Consider the following 16,246-nt stretch of genomic DNA (forward strand, 5'->3'; position numbering starts at 1 on the left):
TGGAACATAATGTCGCTTTGGTCACACCTTGTAGCTAGTAAACGTTTTGAAACAATAGAACATTACTAACAATTACTAACTTATCTTTCATCAGACCGTGACTTTTCAAAAATAGAAAAGTATCATATCAAGCACTGCCAAAATGTGTACAGTCCTGGGCAATGGAGAGAGATAGTAGCAAAGTGTGGAACAAAACACTGAACTTCATCGTAACATGCATGATGAGTGAGGATTTCCTCGATTTGTCTAGGGTGCAAGAGACCTACTTTAACACAAAAAGCAAGTTTTGTACAGATGGTGTTACTCCTCCACGATTTTCCAAAGCTATTTGCTTTAAATTTGACAGCGAAGAACCTTTTCAAATGAAACTCAAACACTTGATGAACGAAGAGTTTTTAGTGTTGAACCTAAAGAAACGTGGAAGGAGTTCTATTCCAGCACTACATTTAAAAAGAAATGCGCCCAACAAAATCAATAAGAAAAAATTAGATGATGTCAAATCCTTGATGCAATACATTCCTCCCATCTACCATGGATATTACAATGGCCTACAGTCTTCCGCTGAAGTAGACGACCAAAAGGAAGATGTTGTGGTAATATAGGCCTATTTGAAAAGTACCTTTTTGGTTAAGAGTATTTTTTGTCGATGACAGTGTGTGTTTTAATAAAAGTACAAACAAACCTAATGTCTTTTATTTTTGGGGAAAAAATGCCAAGCAACATTATTCAGTGCATATTTTTCTATACAACCATTTTTATCTTATATAATTTATCTTCACTTTTAACGGTATATAAATACATAACCTTTGTATTAAAAAACTTTGGTTTGTTGTCTGCACTAAAATGTTATTTATGGATTTAGCCAAACTTTCAACTTGCTATATCTCAAAACAACAAACATGATGCTTGGCACTTTTTTCTCCCGACCCCTTCATTTGATCACAAGTCATCAGGCTCACCCATCACATTAAAAAATGTTTTGTTTAAAACAGTAACATGTTTTTTAATGTTGTTTTAAATATCAAAATATTTTTTATATGTATTTATTTTACGTCACAAGTCAGTGACAGGTCATCAATTTTCTAGCCAGTTCACTTTTTACGACCACTGCATTCCGGTAAAAACAGTTTTAGTAGCACGGCACTGACTAGGGGGTCTACGATCACGTTTTGGCTCAAGAAGGGGTGCGTAGCCATAATAAGTTTGGGAACCACTGGTGTAGATAAATGTAACATTGTTTTAGTTATTTATTTGCGAATTTGATCAAATAAAATCGCTTTATACATATATAAAAAATGTATAAAATTTACTTAACCTCACTTTTTTTTGTATCAGATAAATTCATTTTCCCCAAATATTTATGTTAAAAACATTAATTTTTTATTAAAAATATCGTTAAAATGCTGATTTTGTTTAATTTGAATTTATAATAATAATTATATTAATTACATAACTAAAAAGTTAATTTATTTACTTTTCTTATTAAACTATACAGGGTGTCTCACGTTAATAATCGTGAACTTCCATTTTCAAATTTACGAAAATTAGCAGAGTTCTTTTTCTGCCTGCCTGGCACAAATGATTCTACGGAAAGAATATTTTCTTTAATGAATAGCTTTTGGACAAGTGACAAGACTTGGCTTGAAATAGACACACTAAAAGCGATATTACTTAATTATGAAGAAAATTGTACAGAATTTTCGATTTTTTTTTTAAATCCTATATATTTTAAAAAACACAATACAAAATTTTAAAATTCAATTTTTGAGTTAATTGAAATACTTAATCACATAATTCAACAAAACTATTGTCGCTTTGATAATAAAATTTACAAACTTGAACATGCACTTCCTATGGGTCTTTCAATTTCTGGATTATTAGCTGATTTGTATTTAGATAATATTGAAAAGAACTTCATTGTTAACTCAAAAAATCCGTTCTTTGAGAATATCATAAAATGGTATAGATACGTCGACGACATTATATGTGTATGGAATGGAAATAAATTCGATCTTGATAGTATGCTATCTTACATGAACAACATCAATTAAAAATACAAAAAATTGACAATAATTTTAAGTTTGACATTTTTAGGAAGTCCTCATCTTTAAATACTCTCATCCCTTACGATTCGTTCCATCCCAACAACTACAAATTAGTTGCTTTCCAGGCTTTTATTGCCAGACTATTGAAATATCCTCTAGACTATACATTCAGACTAAAAGAACTAAATTTTATTAACAGATTAGCAAGAGAAAATGGTTATCCAAGTTGTACCATCGACCAATTACTGTCTAAAAACCTCATAAAACTAGACTCTTTATACTCTACGAATAAAAATAACTTTGACAATTATAAGACAATAACATACAACAAAATAAAGTGCAAAATTAAAACCATACTACAAACCTATGGTGTATTTGTCAGCTTTAAATGTAAAGGACAACTGGGTGATTCCATTTCTAACTACAAACAAAAAGAAAACGCTTTGGATTGTAGTGGTATTTATTCTGTTAAGTGTTTTCTGCTATGTATGTTGGTCAGAGAATTACAAAAAAGACTATGCGAACATAAAACCCGATGCACTTCGAACATTTTCAAACATAAATTAGAAACAGGCCATAACATTGATTATGACAATGTACAGGATGGTTCAAATTCGATGTCCGAATAGGCTAACTCGGAAACTATAAGAGTTAGAAAAAAAGTAGCTTACATGTCATGATCTCGTTTTTCGAGAAACTGCTAATGCCGAAAACCTCATAGCGCTATCGTCTTTTGTTTTTCCGCTAGAGGCTAAAATTGAAAATATCGTAAAACCAGCAAGCGCAATTATCTTGGTTATTATTATAGCTGGAGTATTATAACTAAAACATTATATGGACACGTTTTTACAGAGAATTTGATGACGTAGTCAAAAAAATTTTTTCAGTTTTAGATTTTGAGATATTATCACAATGTTCGTTTTTTTAAATGGAAACAACCACTGATTATTCGCTTATTAAATTCGTTATTTTTTTCTGATTACAATAATATAGAGTTCGACAGGTCTATTTCTTATTGTTTTAGAATAAAGCTAAAAATTAACTTTTCTTTTAGTGTCTTCCAAGAAATTAAATTTACCGTTTCCTGTAAATTACGGTACTATAATTAAAAATTAAAAAAACATATTTCTAATATTTGAAACAAATATATTTGTTGAACTATTTAATTTATATATGTAATTATACAAAAGTTGGAATAGATTGCATAATTTCACATTTTTTATTAATATTTAATATTATTCTTAAATGACTTAATAAATTATTGATAGATGGCGCCATGTTTTGTTTTTTTTTGAATTCAAATAAACATAGCAACATTTGTTTGTATGCAAAAATTTTCTGAAGTGTCACTTTAAAAATCCTGTTTTTTAAGATGGATTACGAAAATTACGAAAAGTTTAACATGTTAGAATGTTACATATTAGAAAATAAAGTAAATTTTATATAAATTTTTAGTAGAATAATTTTTAGTTATAGTACCGTAATTTACAGGAAACTGTAAATTTAATTTCGTCGATGACACTAGATGGAAATTTTATAAAAAAAGTTTATTTTTAGCTTTATTCTAAAACAATAAGAAATAGACCTTTCGAACTCTATATTTTTGTAATTAGAAAAAAATAAAGAATTTAATAAGCGAATAATCGGTGGTTGTTTCCATTTAAAAAAATTAAAATTGTCATGATATCTCAAAATCTAATTGTAAAACAAAAAAAATTTTTTTGTCTGCATCATCAAATTCTCTGTAAAAAAGTGTCCATATAATGTCTTAGTTATAATACTCCAGCTATAATAATAACCAAGATAATTGCGCTTGCCGGTTTTACGATATTTTCAATTTTAGCCTCTAGCGGAAAAACAAAAGACGATAGCGCTACGAGGTTTTCGGCATTAGCAGTTTCTCGAAAAACGAGATCATGACATGTAAGCTACTTTTTTTCTAACTCTTATAGTTTCCGACTTAGCCTATTCGGACATCGAATTTGAACCACCCTGTACAACTCCTACATAAGTGTAAAAAAGGTTTTTACATATTTTTAAGATCACTATAGTTATTATATCTTTTTGTAGATTTGGCTGATGATGACATCATAATATGTCGAAACTAGTACCAAGTACATAAACTTAATTAATAAAAAACTTTAGAGGTGAAGAGGCCTACTTATTATTACTTATTTCATTTCAAAATACAAAATGTTCAGAATTTTTGTATTAGATTCATCTTAGGGCTACGTAGACGGGATCACGTCAGTCACAGGTTGACCGAATTAAACTGGCTCAATATTTATCAATATTTATCAACATTTATTAAAACAATGTGGCTGGGGTGCTTTAAATAATAAAAACTTAGATGCTCAGGCAAGCTACACATTTTTTCACACCACATTTATGAATTGTTTTGAATTATTTTAGTGTGAGAAAATCTACTGATACCATAAAGATAAAATGGGAAACTGATAAGCTAGATCAGTACAAAAATTATTTGGATGCCTTGTACACAGTAATTGATGTGACGAACGATGAAAGACACAAAAAGTTATACAAACACCTGAAAGAAGAATATAGAAAGCATGTTGATCAAGCAAAGAGAAGGGCTATAAGTAAATATGTTTATAACTCAGATAATAAAATAACGGCGGCCTGGGAAATAACAAAGAAGGAAACTGATGTAAGAATGAGGAAGACTGCCAAATAGATGCTGATGATATCAACAACTTTTTATCTAGCACATCAACCGATTTCAAACAGCATTGGAAATCCAAGTATCGATCCAGCCTCTTTAATAAAAAAGAAAATAAATAATAGTATCGATCATATTAAACAAGTCAAAGATCAAGACATTATAAAAATAATAATATGTTTGAAAACAACAAATACAAAAGATATACAGGCTGTCCCGTTAAGCGTACGGAGCGGCTGTATCTCGACAACGGTAAGGCCTAGAGGTTTGAGAAAAAAATCCTTATTTATTTATTTATTTATTTATTTATTCTGCTTATGGGATACAAACAGGAAAAATCCCAGTGAAGTATCCACTAGAAAAACAATTGTACAACAATATTTCTTCAAAGTGACAATCAGTACAAAAAGATAAACAAAGAAACAAACATAATACAAATCAAATCAAATTAATTGTATAAAATTAACTAAATGGTAAAAAAGAAAATTAACAAATTATAATTACTACCGTACTACGTCTAAAGAGGCGAGGGCACGTTTAAACGACTCCAACGACAAGTCACACAAGTAGCAGTGCCGATTATAAAACTGCATAATACGAGGCAAAGGTGAATTCATGTGAGCGATCGAGGCGGATGCGGGCAATCTGAACAGACTATGAGCGCGCACAGTATATAAAGGGGTAATGTAATATACTTCGGAGACAAGGTTAGGGCAGTCTATCAACCCATTTACTAACTTAAACAGAAATATTGAATCCGAGAGGTTACGACGACCCCTCAAGGACCTCAGGCCAAAGACCGCACATCTCCGAGCATAATCGCAATATGGCAAGAAAAACTTATGCGCCAAATACCGTACAAACCTCCGTTGCACCAACTCAATACGATCAACGTAAGTTGCATACACGGGATTCCAAACCAATGACGCAAAACTTAGAATGCTGTGCACGTAAGCCATATAAAGTTTTATGATACAGGATATATTGGTGAAAGCTCTACACGATCTAATAATGAAACCCAAACGTTGCAAAGCCTTGGAAAACATTAATTCAATATGTTGACCAAACAGCAGTTTAGAATCCATCGCAATTCCGAGATCGTTAACGCAAGAACTAGACTGCAACAGTTCAGCACCGAATCTGTAGGGGTAATTCACGGGGTAACGTTTTCTTCCAAAGGTAATCTTGCTGCATTTATTCAGATTAAGAAAGAGATAGTTTTCAGAGCAAAAATCATGTAATCGATTTAAGTCTTCCTGTAGCAAATCACAATCAGACAAGGACCGAACACATGAAAAAATTTTACAGTCATCAGCATACAACAAAAAATTAGAGTAACGAAAACATTTATTAATATCATTAATATACGCTAAGAAAAGTATGGGTCCAAGATGACTCCCCTGCGGTACTCCGGAAGTAACCGGTACGAAATGAGATATAAAGTTGTTAACTTTAACCGCTTGAAGTCTGTTAGATATGTAAGATCCAAGCCAACGCAACAGGCCATATGAAAGGTCAAACGCTTGTAATTTTTCCATTAAAATTGCGTGGTGAACCTTGTCAAAAGCCTTACTGAAGTCTGTAAATTATTATTCGTTGCATTATGCACAAAAGTCATAAAAGCAGCAAGATTGGTCTCGACTGATCGGCCCCTACAGAAACCATGCTGTTCCTGGATAATAAAAGGTTTTAGTATATAGTGAAGTTTAGAATATACTAATTTTTCAAAAACTTTTGAGATAATGGGCAATATTGAAATAGGACGATAGTTGGAGACAAGATGCTTATGACCAGATTTGAATATTGGTACAACAAGCGCCTTCTTCCATACGGAAGGGAAAACCCCCTGAACAACAGACTGATAGAACAGCAAAAACAATGGTTCCGCAAGCTAATCGGCACAGGAAGTAACCAAAATACCGGGCAAACCGTCAGATCCTGGACCCGAATTAGAATTAACTTGATTTAGTGCACAGAGAAAGTCGGATTTGTCTTATAAGCAAAGTGGGCAAGACAAATAGCTGTAAATTATTTTGAAATTCGTAATTCGACCACTAGGGGGCGTAACTGCCATTGAGAAACATAAAATTCCCGCTATCTCAGAAAGTTAGACGATGAGCTATAACTTTGACAACATCATTTAGTAGCTTGGATAATACCGCATCGCTTTTGTTTTGCGATATTTCTCATCTCATCTCAAAACACTTAGAATAACTTAAATTTTTGGCAAAAATAGCTCACTAATGTGCGAAATGCCTTACATAAACCTCGATGCATTTATTTAATCTAGTTTCGACGTAAAAAACTTAAAAGCTTAAGTCTCGGCCCTGGACACGTTTCTACTGGTATTTAGAATTTTGTCATATTTTCCCTGGTTATTGATTTTTCTTGAAAAGTCAGGTCGTTTAGTCTACGCAATAGATAAAGGGGTGAAAGCAATGTGGGTTTTGCTCGAGCCAAGAATGCATATTATGCAAGTTTACACCAGCTTGTGGACAGATGCTTCATACATCCATAGCATTTGTGATAAAAGGTTTGGATTTGTCCAAATCATATTTAAAAGTCAATGATAATAGTTCAGTCTCTTATCATAATCGGTATCTGTTAAGGCCTGATGTAAAACAACGTGGTGGAGATATTATTCTCTTGAGGAATCTTGTGGACAATTGTTTTCGGAGTTCCCAGATTATGTGTGAACTCCATGCATTGCGCACCAATGTGATTTACGAATTCATAGAGATGTCTGAATGGGTTACACGTTGCCAGTTTTCTGTAATCGCTAAATCAATCTTAAAAAACACTTCTAGAGCAAAATGTCTTTCTTTGTCGTAATTGCATTGCACATTTTTGCCATGCAATTGCATCGTATTCGAAACATTGAAAATAAATCATCATACGCTTCTGCGTTGGTAAATGACATGTTTACGGTTACCATGGTCATGTGATTTGTTTTTATCGATGAGGTAACTGGATGCGATTGATGGCCCTCGAGTTTTTAACATTTTCTTCTATAATTCGAGAACGGGTGGCGATATCGAGATGAGTTTATCACTAAAATTTAGCAAATTTTAAGGTGACTAAGAATCTGTGAAGTAAATAGTATCGTTCCATTTAACTTTTCTTCAAAAATCACAAAAATATGTAATCACTGCAGATAGCGCAGTCTAGCTTATTTATTTAAAAGCAAACGGTTTTATTGAAAATATTTTTAAAAAGAGCATAAAATGCTCTTTCAAACAACACCAAAAATATTCAAATCGGTTGAATGGTCCAGGAGATATTAAAATGTAAACATATGAAAACGCATTGGCCTCCCCCTCCCTTATTATGACAGATAGGAGAAATATCGCAAAACAAAAGCGATGCGGTATTATCCAAGCTATTAAATGATGTTGTCAAAATTATAGCTCATCGTCTAAGTTTCTGAGATAGCGGCAATTTTATGTTTCTCAATGGCTGTTACGCCCCCTAGCGGTCGAATTACGAATTTCAAAATAATTTCCAGCTGTTTCTCTTGGTCACTTTGCTTATAAAGATTTTTTTCCCAAACCTCTAGGACTTACCGTTGTCGAGATACAGCCGCTCTGTACGCTTAACGGGACACCTGTATATGGAGTGTCAGTAAGGCTACTCAAAGAAATAAACGAATTAATAATAAATCAACTAACGGTGGTTATAAATAAATCCATGGTTGAAGGATTTTTTCCAGAACTAAAATTTGCCAAAATAGTCCCAACAAAGAAACCTGGGGATCGAAATGACGGCCAATTTCTATATTGCCAACTATGTCAAAAATTATTGAATCGATTATAAACCAAAAGATTATGACGCATTTAATCGAGGAAAATATTCTAACAAAATATCAGTATGGGTACCAACCTCAAAAATCGACAAGTACAGCTCTCCTAAGTGTTCTACAATCGATTCTTGACGGTTTTGATGAACAAAGGTTTACACAAATTGCTTTCTGCGACTTGACCAAGGCGTTTGATCTGATGGATCATAAAATTTTGATAAAAAAAATAAGTGCGTATGGAATGAAGGGAGGTATAAAAAGATATAAAAAGATACCAACAAGTTCATTGAAAGGGAAAAATATCAAAATGGAATTGTGTCAAGGCTGGTGTACCGCAAGGATCTGTATTGTTTCTGTTATACATTAATGATTTGCCTGGCAACATTCAATCGGATTCACAGTGTCTCTACGCTGATGATACGTCCTTTATAAATTATGGCGGAAATATAACCGATTTAAAACTTAAAACTTCAGAAACATTAAACGATGCTAAAAGATGGTTCAATTTTAACAAACTTAAACTTAATGAGGAAAAACCAAGATGCTGACCTTTTATACAAAAATTGCAAAATTTTTGGGTATTACATTGTCAGAAACTTTAACCTGGACAGAGCATATTAATGAACTAAAAAAGAAACTAGCAAGTTCGTTGTATTGTTTAAGGGTTGTGACCAAGAATTTATCATCAGATAAATTCGAGTATGGCAACGTATGGAATTGAAGTTTGGGGAGTATCTAGTCAAATAATCAATATCTTTAAACTGCAGAAAAAATCGGTAAGAATTTTAAAGGAATTAAACAATCGGGAAAGCTGTAGAACAATTTTCAAAAAATTAGGAATTTTAACGATACCCAGCTGTTTCATACTAACCTGCTTGAGTCATATTCATACGCAGAAACACCTATATACACGAAATGTCATACCAGACACGGAAATGATATTCAGGTTCCGTACCATAGGATAGAAAAATCTCAGAATTCTTTCAAATATGTTGGTATAAAGTTATACTGTTCTGTCTGGTGTTTTTGTTTTTCTTGACTTAGAGTAATATTTGGTTATTTTTAAGTTATAAGTTGGCAGCGAAATAAAAATGGACACTTCCTGTCGAATGAGAAAAGGTGTTAGGTGCGTTTTAGTTATCCTTTAGACAAAAACCTAAATCTACGAATGTCACTTAACTAAAAACAAGAAAATAAAGAAATACAGTTCATTTCAAAATAGATAGCATACAGAACACAACTTTTGGTCCTTCGAGCGAAGATTATCGAAATTTGAGTGATATCAACATTGTGGTTAGGTTACATCAGCCAACAAGTTTCGACGAGTCGCTCTTTGTTGGTGACGTCATTACGCTGGATGGGAAGGCAACAGACGCTAATATTAAACAACGGCAATACAGGTTCGTGTCCTTTATATTTGGTCCATCCTTTTAATCCCTTTCACGAGTACAAATCGATGCGATGGAACAATTAGCAAAGAAGCGCGCCGTAATAAAATCACAAGTTACACGATTCGGTTCGTTCGTAGACGAAGTACAATTGGGTAATAAAAACATCGCGGAATTAAAAACACGATTAAAACGATTAGAAAAATTATGGGACGAATTTGATAACATACAAACGGAAATCGAAGAAAACGAAAAAGGTGACGAACAAAGTCAATCAACGGAACGCGAAACATTTGAAAATAAATACTTTGAGGTTATTTCTCGCGCTGAAGAAATTACCGAATTAAATAAATCAGTCAACAAGACAACAATCGTCGATACTTATTCACAATTTTCGGCTAATTTACCATCTTTGAATCTTCCTCAATTTAAAGGATCATACGAAGAATGGTTGAGATTTTTCGAATTGTACAAATCGCTCGTACATGACAATGCAAGGTTAAATAAAATTCAGAAATTTTATTATTTACAATCTTGCTTGAAAGATGACGCTTTACGAATTATAAATTCACTCGAAATATCAGAAGCAAATTATGACGTAGCTATTGAGCTATTACGCGAAAGATATGAAAATAAAAAGGTTTTGATACGGAATCACGTAAAAAACATTTTTGAGCTACAACCACTGACCCGAGAGTCGCACGTTAATTTAAGAAAACTTATCGACAATTTTCTAAAAGATTTTCGTTCTTTACAAACATTAGGTGAGCCAGTACAACATTGGGATACACTTTAATACATATTGTATCAATAAAATTAGATAAGCAAACACAACGGGAATGGGAAACTCATTCAAAAAACATTACCACGCCGAAATTGGATCAATTTTTAAAAGTTTTAAAAGAAAAATGCCAACTTCTTGAATGAACGTACAAACGAAAAGGTATCAATGCATATTACTTCAAATAACGAAAAAACAGCCTTTTTGTCTTGCACTTTTTGCAAAAACAATGATCATTTTACATTCAAATGCGAAAAATTATTAAAATTACCTATTAACGAACGTTACAACGAACTAAAAAAGAATAACATATGCACAAATTACCTAAAATCCGATCATACTCCTAATAAATGCAACAGCAAAAGTTGTCAAATTTGTCAGAAACGTCATAATACTATTTTACATGACAAAAATTTTCATTTACGTCAAAGACAAGCTACTAATATTAAAGCACACGTTAGTCGAAGCGAAATATCAAAAATTGATCACGATACCAAACAAAGTCGTTGGAGCGACGACGAACAAGAAAACGATGAGAAACCGCCAATCACTATGACATCACAAAGTTATATTCCTAAAACAAGACAAATAATTTTGCCAACTGCTATTATTAATATTTACAATAAGCACGGAGAATTCGTTAAATGTCGTGCGTTGCTGGATTCGGGCAGTCAATCAAATTTTTGCACCAAATTTCTGTTCGATAAATTGCAGTTAACGGGAAAAGATATAGCTGCACCTGTTTCCGGTATTAGCCAAAGCATTTGCAACATAACTTGTAAAACAGAGGCAATTATTAAATCAGCAGACTGTTCCTATCAAAACAAATTGGAATTTCTTGTTATCGACAACATTACTGGTAGCTTACCACAAGCTTCGTTCGATACATCGAATCTTAGAATTCCTAGTGATTTAAAATTAGCTGATCCCAGTTACAACGAAACAAACGAAATTGATGTTTTATTGGGATGCGAAATATTTTACGACTTAATGAAACCAGATCAGCTAAAGTTGGGAAAGCACGGTCCTATATTACAAAATACAAAGTTAGGTTGGATAGTTGCCGGACCCATGTTAGGAAAAATAAAACAGAAAAACGAAACAAGATGTTTTTTGGCAACCGACAATTTACACAAGCAGATCGAACGTTTTTGGGAAATTGAAAATATTGAAATTGCAAACTCTAAATTGTCAAAAGAGGAAATGGAATGTGAATTGAATTTTCGCGAAGAGTTTGAACGTGACGAAACCGGACAATTTACAGTTAAATTGCCTTTACGAGATAATCACATATCATTAGGAGATTCTTTTGATATAGCAAAAAACAGACTAATTTCGCTAGAAAGAAAACTAGCAAAAAATTCAAATTTACGGCAGGAGTATAATAATTTCTTAAAAGAATATGAGGATTTAGGCCACATGACTCTTACTTCTTTCGATAAGTGTGATAATGACATTGTAAATTATTTGCCTCACCATGCTGTAATAAAACAAACGAGTAGCACTACTAAAGTAAGAGTGGTATTTGATGCTTCAGCGAAGACGACATCAGGCTTAAGTTTGAATGACGTTTTAAAGGTTGGCCCAAAAATCCAGAGTGATTTGTTCGATATAGTTGTTAGAATGAGAATGCACCCGATAGTGATAACCGCAGACGCAGAAAAGATGTACAGAATGATCCTTATTCATAAAACACAAAGAGATTTTCAAAGAATATTATGGCGATACGACCCTAATGATGAAATAAAGCCGTATCGTTTGAACACAGTTACTTACGGCACATCTAGTGCATCATTTTTAGCAACACGTGTTTTACATCAGGTTGGCTTGAATTCTAGAAATTCTAACGCAGTAGCTTCTAACATCATATTACGAAATTTTTACATGGATGATTTGATTACTGGTTCTGATGATTGGCAAGAAGCATTGAAAATTAAAGATGAACTTGCTAGTATATTGGCGAAATCGGGCTTTAAATTAAGAAAATGGCAATCGAACGATAGCAGGGTTCTACACAATGAGAACAACCAGCTAGACAAATTTCAGATTAACGACGGAATTGAGACGAGAGCGTTGGGAATTGTTTGGCATCCACGAGAAGACACTTTACATTACAGTACCGATTTTGAAATTAAAAATGACAAAATTACCAAACGGGTTATATTATCACAGGTGGCGCGAATATTCGATCCTTTGGGTCTCATTAATCCATGTATTATGAAAGCTAAGTTAATTTTACAAGAATTGTGGCAATTACAAAGCGATTGGGATGATGAAATTCCGGACTGTTTAAAACAAAAATGGTCAAATTTTATTAAAAGCATCAAAATGATAAGCAAAATAGCAATACCAAGACCGGTTATTGTAGCAAAGGTAGTGTCAATTACATTACATGGATTTTCCGATGCTTCGCAGGTCGCTTACGGTGCATGCATTTACGTTTGTTCGAGCAATGATAATGGCGAAAAATCATCTCATTTGATTTGTTCAAAATCCCGAGTCGCACCTATTAAACAAATATCGATAGCTCGATTGGAATTATGCGGAGCATTTTTGCTTGCTCAATTGATGACAAAAATTAAATCAATAATGTTAACAAATGAAAAAATACAAATAAAAAATGTTTATTATTGGACAGATTCAAGCATTGTTCTTTCGTGGCTGAATTCTGAATCGCATAAATGGAAAATTTTTGTGGCTAATCGCGTCGCGGAGATACAAAGATTGACAGAGCGCGAAATGTGGAAACATGTTCCAACAGCTGATAATCCAGCAGACTTTGTTTCACGCGGTCTTAATCCCGACGAATTGCAAAATAAGGAATGTTGGTGGAAAGGTCCCGAATGGATAACATTAGAAGAAACGCATTGGCCCCAGAACCACACGGTAACGATAGACGACGTACCTGAAGCTCGAAAGCAAAATATTAATTTTTCATATTTGATAGTGAATGACTTCGATAGAATATGTACCCGCTATTCAACATTTTTAAAATTACAACATGTTATGGCATACCTACTTCGTTTTGTAAACAACATAAGATCAGAAACTAAATTAAGCGGTTTACTTTCTTTGGAAGAACTAAATAATGCTACAATAAAACTATGCAAAATTGTGCAAAACCAATCTTTTATACAAGAAATATCTCTTTTGCAACAAGGAAAAATGGTTCATAAACAAAGTAAATTAGTATGCTTAAATCCATTTTTAGATAACAATAACTTAATTCGTATAGGAGGACGTTTAAGGCACTCCGAATTATCTTATGATGAGAAGTTTCCAATAGTTTTACCTGCAAAACATCATTTTGTCAAATTAATTGTTAAGTATTATCATCATAAATACTTACACGCTGGTCCACAATTCGTTTTATCCCGTATTAGAAGTAAATTTTGGCCACTGGATGGTAGAAATACCGTACGTAGATATTTGAGAAATTGTACAACTTGCTTCAGAGTCAAACCGTTAAATGTTGATCAATTGATGGGCGATTTACCAGATTTCAGAGTAACACGTACACGACCATTTGCAGCAATCGGTTTAGATTATGCAGGTCCATATTTAATAAAAGATAATAAGAGTAGAAGTCGTGTGGAACTTAAGGCTTATTTATGTGTATTTGTCTGCTTGGCTACAAAAGCTGTACATTTGGAACTGGTAACACAACTGACCTCAGAAGCTTTCATGAACGCCTTTAAACGTTTTGTATCGCGCAGAGGACTTTGCAGGACTGTTTATTCAGATAATGGAACCAATTTCGTTGGCGCTAATAATGATTTAAAGAACTTATATAACCTTATTAAAGAGACAGCTAAGGATGAAAATTATTATTCATACTTTGTTGACAATCAGATAACATGGCACTTTATCCCACCAAGGTCTCCGCATTTCGGTGGTCTTTGGGAATCGGCAGTGAAATCTTTTAAATTCCATATTAAGAGAGTTTTAGGTGAAACTAAATTAAATTTTGAACAATTTTATACGTTGCTTACTCAAATTGAAGCAATCCTAAACTCCCGTCCAATATTACCTTTATCCTCTGACCCCACGGACTTGGAGCCGCTTACACCTGGACATTTTTTAATTGGACAACCACTACAAGCAGTACCTCAAGAGAACGTTGTCGACGTACCAACCAACCGTTTAAACAATTTTAAACAACAGCAACAATTGTTGCAAAGATTTTGGCGTGTTTGGAATCATGAATACCTACATACCTTACAACAACGTTCAAAATGGACGCGCAATAATCATGACGTCCAGATTGGAACCATGGTTTTGTTGAAAGAGCAAAACATACCTCCACTACAATGGCGTTTAGGCCGTGTAGAAGAACTATATCCCGGCCAGGACCATCTAGTGCGCGTAGTGTTAGTACGGACAAGAAGCGGCATGGTAAAACGTGCCGTTGCAAAAGTTTGTCCGTTACCGATAGATGAAGATTGACTCAGTTCAGTGAATATATTTTACAAATATTATATATTCCTATTTTTCTACAAATTTGTATTAGTTTTCATTTATGTATGTTAGTTTTAAATATTGATATTTCAAGGCTGGCGGCATGTTCTGTCTGGTGTTTTTGTTTTTTTTTGACTTATTGTTAGAGTAATATTTGGTTATTTTTAAGTTGTAAGTTGGCAGCGAAATAAAAATGGACACTTCCTGTCGAATGAGAAAAGGTGTTAGGTGCGTTTTAGTTATCCTTTAGACAAAAACCTAAATATACGAATGTCACTTAACTAAAAACAAGAAAATAAAGAAATACAGTTCATTTCAAAATAGATAGCATACAGAACACAACATATACAACTTGATACCATCCGAAATAAGATCATTAAATAACAGTCAATTTAAAATTACTATGAAGAGAATGTTATTGAAAGGCGAGTTCTATTCGGTGCAGGAATTTGTAACTAAATTAGAATCAGGAAATACCAATTATTTATTTATTTGAAGAGTCTAATAAAGCGATGTTGATGTTTTTACATTATGTAATATAAATTTTTTTTTCTTTTGTATTGTATTGACGAGAATAATGTATTATGCATGCTTATTCAATAAATATAATTATTATTATTTATCTATTATCGAGGGGAAATACTTGGCCTGTGCGGACATTATGTTTGCTGTGTGACTTTTTTTCTTTATGGATTTATTATTTTTCTGGACATGAGTTCAGGTTTCTTTAATGATTATTATTATAGCAAGGTAGAAGAACAGCACAGCTGAACCAAGCAATACGATTGTTCTAGATTTAAGAAGTCTTAAGTTTATTATAATAATCTTTTTTTATGTATGTATATATTATTTTCTTGCAGAGCAATAAATTATTATTATTATTATAGCATGCTGTGCACACGACATGTACAGGGTGGTTCAAATTCGATGTCCGAATAGGCTAAGTCGGAAACTATAAGAGTTAGAAAAAAAGTAGCTTACATGTCATGATCTCGTTTTTCGAGAAACTGCTAATGCCGAAAACCTCATAGCGCTATCGTCTTTTGTTTTTCCGCTAGAGGCTAAAATTGAAAATATCGTAAAACCAGCAAGCGCAAT

The 16,246-nt window shown here is 33.1% G+C and overlaps 1 protein-coding gene across 1 annotated transcript; it reads left to right on the forward strand.

The window, feature by feature from the left end:
- Positions 1-9,982: 9,982 nt before the first annotated feature.
- On the forward strand, positions 9,983-15,136 carry LOC139432413 (uncharacterized). Its single transcript, XM_071200936.1, has 2 exons — positions 9,983-10,407; positions 11,122-15,136. Exons 1-2 carry the CDS (start codon positions 9,983-9,985, stop codon positions 15,134-15,136), a joined length of 4,440 nt encoding a protein of 1,479 aa, XP_071057037.1.
- The last annotated feature ends 1,110 nt before the right edge of the window (positions 15,137-16,246 follow it).

This window comes from Onthophagus taurus, unplaced genomic scaffold (assembly GCF_036711975.1).
Source record: "Onthophagus taurus isolate NC unplaced genomic scaffold, IU_Otau_3.0 ScKx7SY_15, whole genome shotgun sequence".
Lineage (NCBI taxonomy): Eukaryota > Metazoa > Arthropoda > Insecta > Coleoptera > Scarabaeidae > Onthophagus > Onthophagus taurus.